The 14,545-nt window shown below is 42.3% G+C and overlaps 1 protein-coding gene across 1 annotated transcript in view; it reads right to left on the bottom strand.

Annotated features, from left to right (window-relative positions):
• Positions 1-8,630: 8,630 nt before the first annotated feature.
• eno4 (enolase 4) overlaps positions 8,631-14,545 on the bottom strand; it is a 37,290-nt gene continuing 31,375 nt past the window's right edge. The window contains exons 10-13 of the mRNA XM_061745177.1: positions 12,577-12,751; positions 12,255-12,316; positions 9,205-9,322; positions 8,631-8,731 (exon numbers count right to left, since the gene is read on the bottom strand). Coding sequence (XP_061601161.1) covers positions 8,631-8,731; positions 9,205-9,322; positions 12,255-12,316; positions 12,577-12,751 — 456 coding nt within the window. The remainder of the gene's footprint in view (positions 8,732-9,204; positions 9,323-12,254; positions 12,317-12,576; positions 12,752-14,545) is intronic.

Here is a 14,545-nt window from a genome sequence, read left to right as displayed (position 1 = left end):
GGCTTCTTCCCTCCTAAAGGGGAGTTTTTCTTGCCACTGTTTGGCTTAAGGTTTTTTTCCCACTACGGGAGTTTTTACCTGCCATTGTTTATGTAATAATTGCTCGGGGGTTCATGTTCTGGGTCTCTAGAAAGCGTCTGGAGACAACTTTTGTTGTACTAGACGCTATATAAATAAAATTGAATTGAAATTGAATTGAATTCAAGGTTCAACTATGGGACGGGGCCTCGTCTCCAGCACCCCTGAATATACCGTTCCAGGGAGGCTGAGGACATGTGGAAGCACACCCTCCTGTCCCCCTTCTTAAAGAGGAAGACCACCAGCCCAGTCTGCTCAAAGAGAGGCACTGTCCCTGTTATCCATATAATGTTGCAAAGGTCCGTTGTAAATTTAGTTACATTTATTTTATTTTTTAATTACTTGAGATGTTTTTCTCTTAGTTTCAGTGATTATTGTTAGAGGAGAAAACAGGGCTTGATGGAAATGCAGTTTTTTCATCGTTGCGTTTTATCAAACTTGTGAAACATTACTGAAGCTTTGGACTAAAATGATAATAGAAACGAGGCTGCAGACACAAGAAGCCAAATAACACAAAACAGGACTTTAAAACAAGTCAGTAACTAGTCAAAACAAATTAAATGACCAGAACTAAAACATCTGCAGGCCCTTGAGTGTTTGCCCACAGTGCAAGTGGCAGCTCCATGTGGTTTGCTACAATATTTTATTTCTCTTAAACTATGATTTTTGATGAGCCTTGATCAAAATAGCTCCGTAAGTGAACTTGGTCAGTGGCTTGTGTTATTTTCATGGTCAATCGGGAAAGTATGCTATAAAGAGGACAAAAAAAGTAATATTAAGGACATATCCACATGAAGATGGAGATGTGTCAGTATGTGCGTGCGTCCAAATTAATTTACTCAATAGTCCAGCCTGACCAGGGCAGCTGACAGTCCTGCCGGGGCCCAGGACAAAATAATCTAAGATGGGCCCCCCTGCGCACGGATCTCTCCTTTTCTCCTCTCCCTCTGCTCTTCAGGTTTTTATACAAGCTAATGGACGTTAACATTAGAGATAGCCAGTTAGGTTAAGTTACAAGGTTGGTAAACGATGGCTGCTGTTTCTTACCTTGCTCTACGCTGACTTTATTAATTCCAGCTTCACCGTCACCCCATTTTTAAAATATTTGTGTAGAGAATCTCTGAGGCCTCTATTTTCTTCTTCTTTTCTTCTCTTTTCTCTTCTTTTCTGAGCACCGGACTTGTGCTGACCGGACATTTTGACCATTCTAATGGTTGAATTAAATGATAACATCAAATTTTGATCAGCGGCCAAACCATTTTTGTGTTGGGGGTTCTTTATGGAGCCAAATCAAGGCCAAAAGTTTTGCTAATTTGAAAATAAAATTTGAACCTGAAAATTCTTTTTTACAGTTTCAATTTTATTTTTTTCATTATCAGATCTTTTTTTCAGTTTCAAATCTTTTTATTTCAGGTTCAAATCTTTTTTTCAGGTTCAAATCTTTTTTTTTCAGTTTCATCTTTTTTTTTCAGGTTCAAATTTTTTTTTCAGGTTCAGACTTTTGGCCCGGATCTGGCGTGGGGGGCGTGGCATCAACTGAGAGGGGCGTGGCATCATGAGTGACAGCAGAACAGAGAAGGCGGGGGACGTTCCTCAGTCCTGTTGCCTTCAGGAATCGTAGGTTGCAGAAGTTATCAGTAGAAGTATGATTCAACACTGTATATACACCATATTCACGTGATTGGCAGTGGAAAATACTGATATTAGTGACACATTTCTGTTTAAAAAGCTGTTTTAGACCGTACTTGGCACCAATCGCAGTATAAAAGCAATAAATGCCAGACTGTACAGTTCAACAGCCACACTTTAAAGTTTGACATTTCCCACTTCCACATACTACCAAGTACGGTCTAAAACAGCTTTTTGATAAAGTTCTTTATTTTCTGTAATGCAATTAAAAAAACAAAAATGTCATACATTCTGGATTCATTACAAATCAACTGAAATATTGCAAGCCTTTTATTATTTTAATATTGCTGATTATGGCTTACACCTTAATATAAATATACATTAATTGAATTAATATATATATATATATATATATATATATATATAAATAAAATAAATATATGTGACATATTAAAAAAAATATATCATATGTATTTTATATTAAAAATGCACATATATATGCCTTAGCATATTTTCTTAGCATATCTTACCAGCATGGTATTAACCATTAATATGTGTGCAGACAAAAAAGAAAAAAGAAAAAATGAAATATCTTTTAAACCTTTTTCTGAAACACTAAAAGTCATCAAGCATTTCAGTCCAGAGATGAGAATGAAACCCGTCACCACCGACTGTTTTGTAACAGTGTCCAAGTGTCTTAGGGTGGATTTCCCCTTAAAGCCTTGCTCAGGGGTGGGTGTTAGTCAGGTGTGGAGCACCGGATCAGCCTGGGCCCTTTGAAACATCACAATGACCAAGCTGCTGATGGAACCACAATGGTGGGCTTCTGTCACGTTGTTTTGTTTTCCCGCCACCTGCCCACATTTCCCAGACACTTCCTTGAGTCAGGGAGTGAAACGTGAGAGCTGTGAACTGCGCTGATGTCCATCACCCATTGTGTCGTCCGGTTAATTAAAGCTTTAGGCTTCATTTAGCACTGAGGTGCAATTTCTAACCCCCTCCTCAAACACAAGAGAACGTCTCTCCACCATGCAGGTTCAGCAGCAGCAACGCTTCAAAGAGTTTCCCACCTTCAGGCGCTCATCGATTCATTTAGGCCTCGCCAGTGAAACAAATATCCCTGAGGAAGTCACACTAATTTCATTTGAAAACAAACTTAGTCTCTGCAGTGCACCTCTCAGGAACTGGAACTGCTCTGTGAAGAGATTATGGAGACAATAAGAAGCAGTGAGGACGGGATGCTTATCTCCTGGAAGAGATAGTAAGACAACCACATGGAACTTTTTTTTGCGGCCTCATTGCAGGATTTCCTCAGTCATATGAGATCATTGGTGTCTGACATTGCATCTGCTGAATTTTGGGTACAATTTCAAGAATGCTCACATTTCACTATAATTACGCCTCTGGAATTGTAGGCTTTTATGTGTCCAGAAAAGAATTCTAAAATAATAAGTGGGACTGAGGAGGACCCGAGTTTTTTCCAGTGATGAGTCTTGTTTTAAGTGTAATGAGATTTTTTTTACTAAAATGAGACATTTTAACCAGAAATAAGACAAATATTCTTGTTAAGATTGTGAGTTTTTGCAGTGATCCATGTTACTTATCCTGTGAAGGACAGAGTCATATTGATAAGTTCAGAAAAGTGTTTTTTATTGTTGTGTTTTGATGTATTTGATGTAAGCCCAGTGGATATTTAAAGCTTACAGAAGGCTGCATTTAACTGCTGCTATGTCATTCCTGCAGTATTTCTGCAGGTGTTTTGGTCACTGCTATTATTTGTAATATATTATATTATTTGTAATCAGCACAAATTATCTGTCCCCATATGATCAAATCCACCATCCTCCCTGATTTCTTTTTAAAACTCGAGTACTGCCCGAGTCCCACAATGATGTATGTCTCTGACAACTCAGGTCCATGTTATTTTCTTTATTGGAATGAACGAGTCACATTTATGTCCTGGGGATTTGTGACATCATCAGAAGATGTTTGCATCACCGATTTGGGGCAGCAACTAGAGACACAGCCACGATTCTGTCATGATGCTCATCTTTTATCTGAGAGAGTCCAAAAGTGTGCAGGGCATGCTGGGCTCAGCGAAGCTGCACAGCAGCCTGGACATAGTTAGGAAATCATTTCCAACCAATGTGGAGGTGAGTGTTCCACAGCGCAGAGGATTGGAGGCGGTAGTCGGTGTTCCCAGAGGGACGTCACAGCAAACCACCCCAACGTCAGACCATGCAGCGCTCAGAGAAATACAAAACAAGAAAACCAGAGCTTGGACATGGAGTTGTTTGGCCTTCACACTTATGTGTTTGATGAAAACCGAAGACGTCCTTTAAGCAAAAAGCACCTCATCCCCACGTGCAAGCAAGGCGGCCGACCAGATGAGGCACCTGCATCACTGGGGTACTTGATATTGCCCGCATTAGGGCTGGTTATTGTTAAGAACCTCACGATTCGATTCGATTTCGATTCTTTAGGTTTCGATTCGATTCGATTTCGATTCGATATTGATTTAAATGCTTCGATATCGATTCAGTAAGATGTAGAAATACACAAATATCTGTTGGAAATGTTTCATTATTTTTATTTTCATGCCTATAACACGTGGCATGTTACTTCACATAGAAATGAACTGAACAATTAAACTTAGCAGCACCATAACGGCTCACTTGTGCATTTGTACTGTAGTACAAAAGTTAAAATAAAAGAAAACACACATGACAGTTCTGTGTCAACATGATCCGCAGGTTTGTCGTGTTGATGTTCGGCGCAGCAACACGACAAACCTGTCATGTGGCTTTTTTTTATTTTAACTTTTATACTACAGTACTGACTCGGCGCAGACTCGGCGCAGAGTCTCCACCACCTTCTCTCTTATTGGACACAACTTTCTCTCTTCTCCCTTCTCTATTGGACGCACCAAGATGTCGTCACAGTGAAATTAAAACGGTGATATTAAAAAATGTTCAATTCGAGCGGGCAGGCGCGGCGCAAACGCCGCGGCAGGTGCCCTCTCGCGCGCCGCCCTCTCGCGCGCCGCCGAGCTCAGCGGCAGAGCAGTCCGCTCTTGCGCCGCGGTAGCACATAAATGAATGTGATCCCCAGCGGTTTTTCTGCGCTTTGCGCCCTCTATGTGAAAGGGGCTTTGACTCCCACCCCCTTCATGAGACTGTCAGAGCGCTGGAGATCCATCAGTGACCGGCTTCGTCACCCACGATGCACCACCGAGAGGCATCGCAGGTCCTTCCTCCCCACTGCCATCAGACTGTATAACCAGGCCTGCTCTCAGTAGACAGTGGACAATAATATGTGCAATAACATAAGATGTGCAATAATATAAGATGTGCAATATCTGCCAATCTGCCAGTCTACCTCACAACACTCCACCTGCTTTTTTTACACTGTTTCTTATCTTATGCTTTACACACCACCCAACTTTTGTCCGTTTCTCGTGTTCCTTCTTTAAATGGAAATTCAAACGTCTGATCTGAAAGATTTTCCGCTTGCCATCGTCGCTATTTTATTGTTGTTTGGTCGCGTGCAGCCACCGTCCACAAAACACCAATCATAAGAAAATGTTGCACACAGCGCCCCCCCTGGCCAGGAGGTGCATCGATTCAGAGGCTTTGCTTAATCCATATTGAATTAGGGCGGGGATAATTGCGATGCATCGATTTTTCTATATTTTTACCCACCCCTAGCCCGCATGACTTATTTTTTTCCTTTTGTAGTAATTTTTGCCGAGTAAGGAATTACATGTTGAAAAAAGAGTTACAAATGTTGTGTTTTGTCTGAGGGCGTATTTTCCCGACACTAAAACCCACCACGATCAGATGAGCACTAAGTTTTCCATGTATCTTGGTCAGCCTACTTGAGTGGGAGCAAAATGAAAAGAAGCCATTGTGTTGATGTTTGTGTCCGCCTCAGGAGGAGTGTCCTCTTCCTCTCCTCCGGCAGTGAATAGCCTGATTCCTTCCTTTGTGATCAGCTAAAGTCGCCAACTCGCTGACTTTAATTATCAGATGGTACACACATCACCATCAAGGCAAAACATACAATTACACGAGTCATGCTGTGTCCTTTTCTTCTCTGGGAGTCTGTTCCGCAGCCACTGCCCACTCTCACCCCTCTCCCGCTCCTCCGTCCCTCGTCTGCAGGCAAATACAATATAATGTTCTGTTGTTTTGTATTTTTGTCCCCAAAGGGACCAGCAATTAGGGAGGTCCTTTTAGTGTGTCAAGGAAACACTTAATTTGACCTATTTTGTTAGTCATTTCGTTTATTTTCCCCAAACACAGTAATTGCCTGTTGGGGGGTCTGGGCTCAGGCTGCTTTGTGTCCAACCTCAGTTTGTCTGTGCACGTTTTATTGATTAGAGGTTGTCTTCTCTCGCTGACATTTACAGCAACACAAGAAGAGGCGTCGAGAAGGAAAACAGAACGCAACTGGAAGAAGTAACAATCACACCGCATTTTTCGTGTCATTTAGTTGGTTGACGTTAAAGGACATGTGAAGTTTTGAAAGGGAAGAAGCTGCTTTTCACCGTTGGTCATCTACCATTTAAATAACGTGTTTAAATAATGAGCTCGCTCAAATTGTTGTTCCCCCAGAAATGAAACGTCTGTACACTACCAATGCCAGGGCTCCTGGGTAACAACCATCTTATTTGTTTCCCACTAGTCCCCCCAAAACGCAGAAAGTGTGCAGCTTTCTAGAAGTTAGAGAAGTGGTGCCATTCGTGCTCAAACAGTCAGGAAAAGTTGCTCTGCTAACTTCACGGGCCGAGCAAAGACTGCCGTTCGTATGTTGGCTTTCCACAGTTTCTTTGTACCGTCAACAAGGGATTTCTCAAAAAACAGTTATTGAAATATATTTGTAATGAAAGAAGTTGTTGACTGTAGCCTTTCAGTTAACAAACAACCTGAAATAATTATTTCCTATTGGTCACAGAAGAATTAAGGCTGTTTATTTATACACAATTTGATATCAAATCCGGACAATTTAAACTTGGTGCTAGAGTTCTTCAACTTTGACTATGAAACACAGTTTTTCAACAAGAGCATATCTATGGGATTAAGCATACAGGGAAATATTTGAATACTTCACCGGGGATCATTTCAGGCACATTTGTGATTAATTCAGTTAAGCGGAAGTGAATACGTTTGGAAGTTTGGTAGGAGGCAGTTCCACAGTCCCTTAACTTTAAGGACAGTTGTCTCTAAATCATCCACTATAAGCCTGTTTAGGAAAATATTTTTCATTGAGGTCTAAATGTAATCCGAAGTACTATTTTTTATTTGTTTTTTGTTTTTAGGTTGATCTGCAACACAAAGCTTAGCAGTTCTCCACTTCCTCCTTCCTGGACAGATGTAAGGGTAGACTGCAGCCACACGTGCTTGTTGGTTTGCAGCTGTAGCAGAGCTGCTTCTGATTCCTGCTGGAGTGCCAGAGATCAGGGCTCTGCACATCCCGGAACAAAAAGATTGTTAAAGGAGCCTCCCATATTTCTACCTTTAGGAGTACTGCTGAAGACCCATTTATATTTCAAAATCCACATGAAGAAGCAACACAAGGAACCCTGACTGGTTTTCAGGACCAAGACTGACCAGTTGGAGCTGGCGTACTTGGTACTTATTCCATTTCAGAGGACAAGCAGGCCTGGTTTGGTCGTTCTGCTGTTGAACCAGCAACGTGACCAATATCATCACAGATCAGCAACCTACGTTCCAAAAAGGTTTGGTGAAAATGTTCAAAAAGGCTCCATCCTTATGAATTGACCGAAAAACAAGGGAAAAAACCTTAACTGGTCCCTTTAAAAAAAGGCCCCGGCCCTTAACCCCGTTGCAACTGATATTTTTAAGAGTGTATTTGTGGCTTTGCTGGCTGCAGAGTCAGTTCCCTCCCAAACCGAGGAGCCGCGACGGGGTCTCCAACTTCTGAACAGGTCTTGTCTCAGCAGATCCTGTAAAGACGGGCAGGTTTTTTTAGACCGACGGCCCCCGGCTTGGTGTGATTGTGCAGAAAACTGAATGGCTCAGTTTCTGCACAGCTTCCACCAGCCAAATGAGCGGGATGACTTAAGAGCTGTTTAAATTCCCTCATATTCATCCATCAATTTACAAATGTAACGTTAAAGATCTGTTAGAAACTACTGACGATTAGCTGTCAGATTAATACTTTGTCCTGCTAAACCTTTTATGGCTCAATCTTTGGATTTCCTTTTTTTTTTTTTTTTTTTTTTTTTAATGCTTTCAATGATATGTGCATACAATTAAAAAATGAATACTTGCAATCTCTGAGAAGAGTCCAGAAGAGAGCTTGCTTTGTTTCAGGAGTCAGACAGTTGATCTACATAAGGGACCTCACCTTCAGCAGGATACTATGAGACTTACATTTTAAAAATGTATCCATTTGAAAACGTGCTTTCATACCTCGACAATAAAACATGTTGGAACCTGTAGCAGACCCGTGTGGTGAGAGCTGCGGTCACGTGCAGCACTGACCTCCATTTCTGGATGTCCTTTGTTGTTTTTGCAGCTCTGAATGCCGTATGAAAGCTTCATAAGTGCCGCTGTGTTTGGAGAATTTTTGTGGAGTTGATTGATTTTGACCTCAGGAACACAGTAGCCCCGTGTTTCTCTGAGAATGCACCTTGTAAATGTAAGGTTTTATAAATGTAAAGTGGCAACAAGATGTTTCCTGAGGGTCACGTTTGGCCACTTAGCCTCTCTGAACCACCTCAAATCTTTTTTTTTTCTCCATTTTTCAAGTAGCTTACAGTGTAACGGCAGTAGCCTTAGATTAACGCAGCTCACACGTAACTGTCTCAAGTGATGTTGACAACTGATAACAAGTGAAAATAGCAGAAATTCAATGTAAAAACGGAGTAAACGTGTGCCAGACATTTGCAGGTTTGTCTAAACGGGAGCTGAGTTTCCTCCGGCGGTGTCGGGTGTTGTGGTGGACTCCTCCGCCGGGTCTCCAGGGAACAGTGGAGGGGCACGTTTCTCCTTACAGACTGCAGACGGGACAAAATAACAAAACCAAACCAAACACAACTCATTAACTTGACTTTGTGCTGCAATGAAAAAACACATTAAAAATGACGTATCAACACAAAGTAAACAGTGATAAACATGCAGAATGAATGCGGCTGATGGCAGGTGATTACACAGACGTGTGCTCATCTCTCATTAACCCTCTGGTGTCCCTGCCCGCCTTTCACAGAAGGATGGATGGGAAAGCGTTTGTCCTTGTGTGTAATTAGGCTGCCAATTAACAGATTCAAGGTAGGGGGTTTTCATTCTTCCACTCACACAGACAAATCCACATTTGTATGATTCCTTTCACATGCAGCTCTGACGGAGAGAGAGAGACGTGTGTTCTCAAGCACCGATAGGACTAGCTCGCTCTCGCTGCCTTTGACTAGCGTCTCTTTTTCTGTTCCAATAAAAAAAAGAGACAAGAGAGGGGGAATTTGAAAAAGCCTACCTAGGATTCCCTGTTGGGCCAGTTCTTCTTCTATAGAAATCAGGCGGTTGTATTTAGTCATCCTCTCAGCGCCGCTCAGACCTCCCAGTTTGACATAGTCCAGGCCCAGACCCACAACCTGAGGGGAGGAAAACAGCCGTGAGGAACAAGTCCTTCCTCCACAGAGGCCGTCCCAGTCTCTCTGGACCAGCAACTGGTCCTGAACCAGTTCTGCTTTTGTCGACACTGGGGAAGGAAAAGTGGTCAGACTGGTCAGACTGGGGACTGGACTATAGTGACTGTGTTTCCATGCATCAATAACCCTTTTAAAACCCCAATATTGGCAATAACCCGAATTTGCACGGCCATGTAAACACCAATAACCCCTTTGAATAACCCGAATTTGCTCATATTCAGGTTTTTAAAAACCCCAATATGAGCCCTGGGTTACTCCTTTTAAAACCTGAATATTGGGTCATGTAAACACCAAACAGAATATCCCCATCAAACGGAACAGGAATTAGTTTTCTGCACATGTTCTGTTCACAAGGAATCCTGGTGTTTTGAGTCCAGGAAGTTCTTATAAACACGGAGAAACCAAGACCAGGAGGAGACTAATCACTTCATAAATGTAATGAAGGATATGAACATTTCTGCATTTGTAGACGGTAGAAAGTACCGGGATAGAAGATTTACAAGAAGGAGAGAGAAAAGTTGCGCGAAGCAGCATTTGTTTTGAATTTGGATACAGGAAGAAGAAGCGGAAATGACGGGAATTGCGTCATGACGTTCTCCGTGCGTCGCTGGTTTGATCCAGATATCCTGAATGATTAATTACCATGTAAACGGAATATTCCCAATGTTTCAGTAACCGGAATATTAGCAATAACCCCAATTTTGACTGCATGTAAACATAGTCAGTGACCAGGTGGTAAAAGTAAACCTTTTGGTGCCGGCAGTTCACATGTGATTTGATTTTGAAAAGCTTTAGCAACTGATTAGTGTTTCTATGCACACAGAGCCACTGCAGTTGCACCGTTATGCCTCTGCAGCGTGGGCTGAGCCTCCCTGGAGTGACACAAAGGGGATTTTATGTAGCAGACCACGATACAAAACCAGTATCTTCATATAGAGGTTATGCATTGACGTCACTTCCCCACTGGACCAGCCCCCTTACTGCACTGAGTGGTTAAAACAGCTGCAATTAGTGGAGAAGACGGGATAACAGCTGATTATCAGCTTAAATTAAAGGCAGTTGGACTTGACAGTGACCCGTACAGTTACCCCAAGAACCAGTGGTCCATGGACATTAATATTTGGTACAGTTACCAAGAACCAGTGGTCCATGGACATTAATATTTGGTACAGTTACCAAGAACCAGTGGTCCATGGACATTAATATTTGGTACAGTTACCAAGAACCAGTGGTCCATGGACATTAATATTTGGTACAGTTACCCCAAGAACCAGTGGTCCATGGACATTAATATTTGGTACAGTTACCAAGAACCAGTGGTCCATGACATTAATATTTGGTACAGTTACCAAGAACCAGTGGTCCATGGACATTAATATTTGGTACAGTTACCAAGAACCAGTGGTCCATGGACATTAATATTTGGTACAGTTACCAAGAACCACTGGTCCATGGACATTAATATTTGGTACAGTTACCAAGAACCAGTGGTCCATGACATTAATATTTGGTACAGTTACCAAGAACCAGTGGTCCATGGACATTAATATTTGGTACAGTTACCCCAAGAACCAGTGGTCCATGGACATTAATATTTGGTACAGTTACCAAGAACCACTGGTCCATGGACATTAATATTTGGTACAGTTAACAAGAACCAGTGGTCCATGGACATTAAAGGGGACATATTATGACATTTAATGTATATTTTAAACAGGCCTTGAATGTCTTAAAAACAATCTAAAGGTTGTTTTTTCTACATAAATCAGAAATTCAGCCTGTGGGCCATGTCTCTAGTTTTACCGCTTCTAAAGCCTTTTTCTGTGCTTTATTCTGAGGGGAGGGGGGGCTATGATAATGAGGCTCTGTGCTGATTGGCTGCTTGAATGACGTGTAGGAGGGGAGGGAACAAAGCGTCGCTCAGGGGAGAAGAGCAGCAGCTGCGTAGCAAAGCGTGTCCACGGTTCTGCGTTAAATCGAGGCGTACCCTACGCCGTAGGCCGTCATCTCTGTGCGCGCACTCTGTCCTCCGTTCAGTGAGCTCTTCAGCCGTATACTCCGGCTCAAAACGGTAAGGACGTCCATCATATTCAAAGTCGTCGTCCACAACCTCAGAATTTGACAAATATTCAGACATGTTTCAAATAACTAACAGTAAACTAACAGTAGAACTCCAGCTGTACACAGAGCTGTGTCGTGGATGCGCGCACAGAGATGACGTCATGAGTTCAGAGGTCTTGTTTACAAACTGATTTATTTGTTACACACACAGCCCCGGATGTAGACAACAGGTCCTGGAAGCAGATCTAGTGATTCATAAAAGAAATGAAGAGTTTCGCGGCAATCATGTGTTATTTAGACGCTGCATCGTCTGTGTCCCGCTGTGCCCCGTTCACTACCGTTATATGGAGAAGCGGCTCGCAAAAAACCCCCTAATATCTTCCGAAGGACTCCAAATGACACCAAACTTGCCTGGGTGAGTATACGACCATAAAAAATGCCAGAAATAAGGTCCAGGTTGTAAAAAACCGAACTTTCCCTTTAAGAAAACGCAGCATCCAGTTGGGGGCATTATGGCTTGTGCTCTGTCTCACTGACATCTGGAATATTCAGTTGGAGACAAGAATTGAGAAGGCTTTGGATTCATTGGGAGCAGTAAAATCAGATTATTGACACTACATATTTGAGGATGAATAATCTATGGGACAAATAATCAGCTGCAACGAGCTTCAAACGAGGCCACTCCCCTCACCGTCTCTGTGGGGGTTATAACTTCGGGGTAACTTTGGTTCAAAATGTCTAGCAGCCTTAAACAGATATATAGAGTGGAGTTCTGTAAAACCGGTCTGATCCAGAACGAGGGTATAGAACTTACTATATCTGACAAAGAATCATCACCACAGGACCCATTGGATGTTGTTCCCATCAACACTGACCCTGCAACACACACACACACACACACACACACACGCTCAGTAATAATCACAATCCACCAAAGAATTTTGCAGCGAATGTAGTGTAACTTACATGCAAAACTGTCATGTTTTAATTCTATGTTTTTATTTTTAAAAAACATAATAAAAATGACAAATCTACAATATGATTGTAATGGAGCTCTAAGCAAATACAAGCTCAGACAAGACCGTTACGCATTGCTCCTCTCAGAGAGTATTCAGACAGTGATGGTGGATGATTACCTGAGTTCTCTGATGTGACACGCAGTACATCGCTGACTGTTGTTTCATTGATGTGCTTTAAGATGTGACCTCTGACCCCCGGGGGAGGCGGGGCATGCGGCTTGTATGTGATGTCAGAGAGCAGTAAACACGAGTCACCCGCTGCATCACTGAACTTCCTCCACTGGTCCGGGTCCTTACAGCAAAGCCCAGAAACATCACGCACAAGTCAGTGTAACTCTTGTACACACATTCATCTACAGTCATCTGTTTTACTTACTTTTAGGCAAATACAACCTCATATTAAACACACCTACGCGCATAACTTACTGAAGCCATATTTGGGCTCCCTTCAAGGTCTCACACAGACCCACACCGACAGGACACACAGACAGGAATGGAAATAGGAGGTACTCATCTTTGTAGATATGAATGAGCACAAGCAAAATTTTATCAGTCCAAGCATAAATAAAAAGTGGGCACAAGAAAAATTAAAGCTGCAAGCCGCGATGAACGGGCCCGCGCACCCTTGTGCACATTCAGGCTGCAGTGGAAGCTTGTATGACTTGCATGTAGATTCTTCAGGCCTGGACATTTAGAGGATGAAACCACCCACGACTCTCTATATCAAACCATTCAAAAGTTATGGCAGAATGTAGGAACTATCAAATATCGACCAATCAGAAAAAGGGACGGGGCTAATTCATGCCAATGAAGGTTAAGTACTCAAAACCGAGTCAGATGACACCACCCACGACTCTTTATGTCAAACCATTCAAAAGTTATAGCAGAAAATAGGGACTATCAGATATCGACCAATCAGAAGAAGGGGCGGGGCTAATTTGCACCAATTATGTTCAAGGACTCAAAACCGAGTCCGATGACACCACCCACGACTCTTTATATCAAACCATTCAAAAGTTATGGCAGAAAGTAGGAACTATCAAATATGGACCAATCAGATGAAGGGTGGGCGCGCTTTTTGGCTTTTTGGCCCTATCGTAGCGTATCGTAGTGACGCTTTTGACTGAGAAAAGTAATGCGCGTAGTCGCAGGATGGAGACACACATTTTGATGTATAACACACCTGGGTGCACGTTACGGTTCGGGCCGTATTAATTGCCGAAGGAATGGCATAAATTGCGCAAAAATGACACTATTAATTCAAAATGGCCGACTTCCTGTTCGGTTTGGGCCATGGCGCCAAGAGACTTTTCTTTAAGTTGCGACATGATACAGGTGTGTACCGATTTTTCGTGCATGTACGTTAAACCGTATTGTGGGGCTTGAGGCACAAAGTTTTCTAGGGGGCGCTGTTGAGCCGTTAGGCCACGCCCATTAATGCAAACCATTAAATATCAAATTTTGCGCCAGGCCTGGCTTGGTGCAAAATTTGGTGACTTTTGGGGCACGTTTAGGGGGAAAAAAAGCCCTCATTTCGTCGGAAGAAAAACAAGGATAAAAACAAAAACAAAAACGAGAATAAAAATTCCTACAGATATAATAGGGCTTTCGCACTGTCAGTGCTGAGGCCCTAACAACCAACCAAATCAGAAACAACGGTTGGGGTTTTCAGGTTCTTTCGAACGCTGAAAGTAATTAATCTAAAATAGTTTAGCTTTGTAAGATGTCCAGAGGGGTATTCCAGGAAGCAGGTTCAACAAATTCCGAGTTTAAACCTGAACTGCGAGTTGACTTAACCTGAGATAGGAAAGTGGGAGTTTTCGGTTCCAGAACAGCTGATATGAGTTAGTTCAATCAGCTCTGAGTTTGTTAAGCTCGAGCTAAGCGCGTGCGTGAGGGAAATGAAAAGCCATCATCAGTAGAGCCCTAATACAAGGATTCACCATGGCAACCGGCGACAACAAAAGAGCGACATACTTTTTGTTTTTTCTTTTTTTTTAACTTTATTTAACATTTCAATTTACAAAATCCCTTTGAGGAAACATTTGTTTGCATCTGAAGATCCACATACTTCACGCCACTGGAG

This window comes from Cololabis saira, chromosome 17, assembly GCF_033807715.1.
Source record: "Cololabis saira isolate AMF1-May2022 chromosome 17, fColSai1.1, whole genome shotgun sequence".
Taxonomy (NCBI): domain Eukaryota; kingdom Metazoa; phylum Chordata; class Actinopteri; order Beloniformes; family Belonidae; genus Cololabis; species Cololabis saira.
The sequence above is the reverse complement of the archived record's forward strand: the minus strand, read 5'-3'. Positions and strand labels throughout refer to the sequence as shown.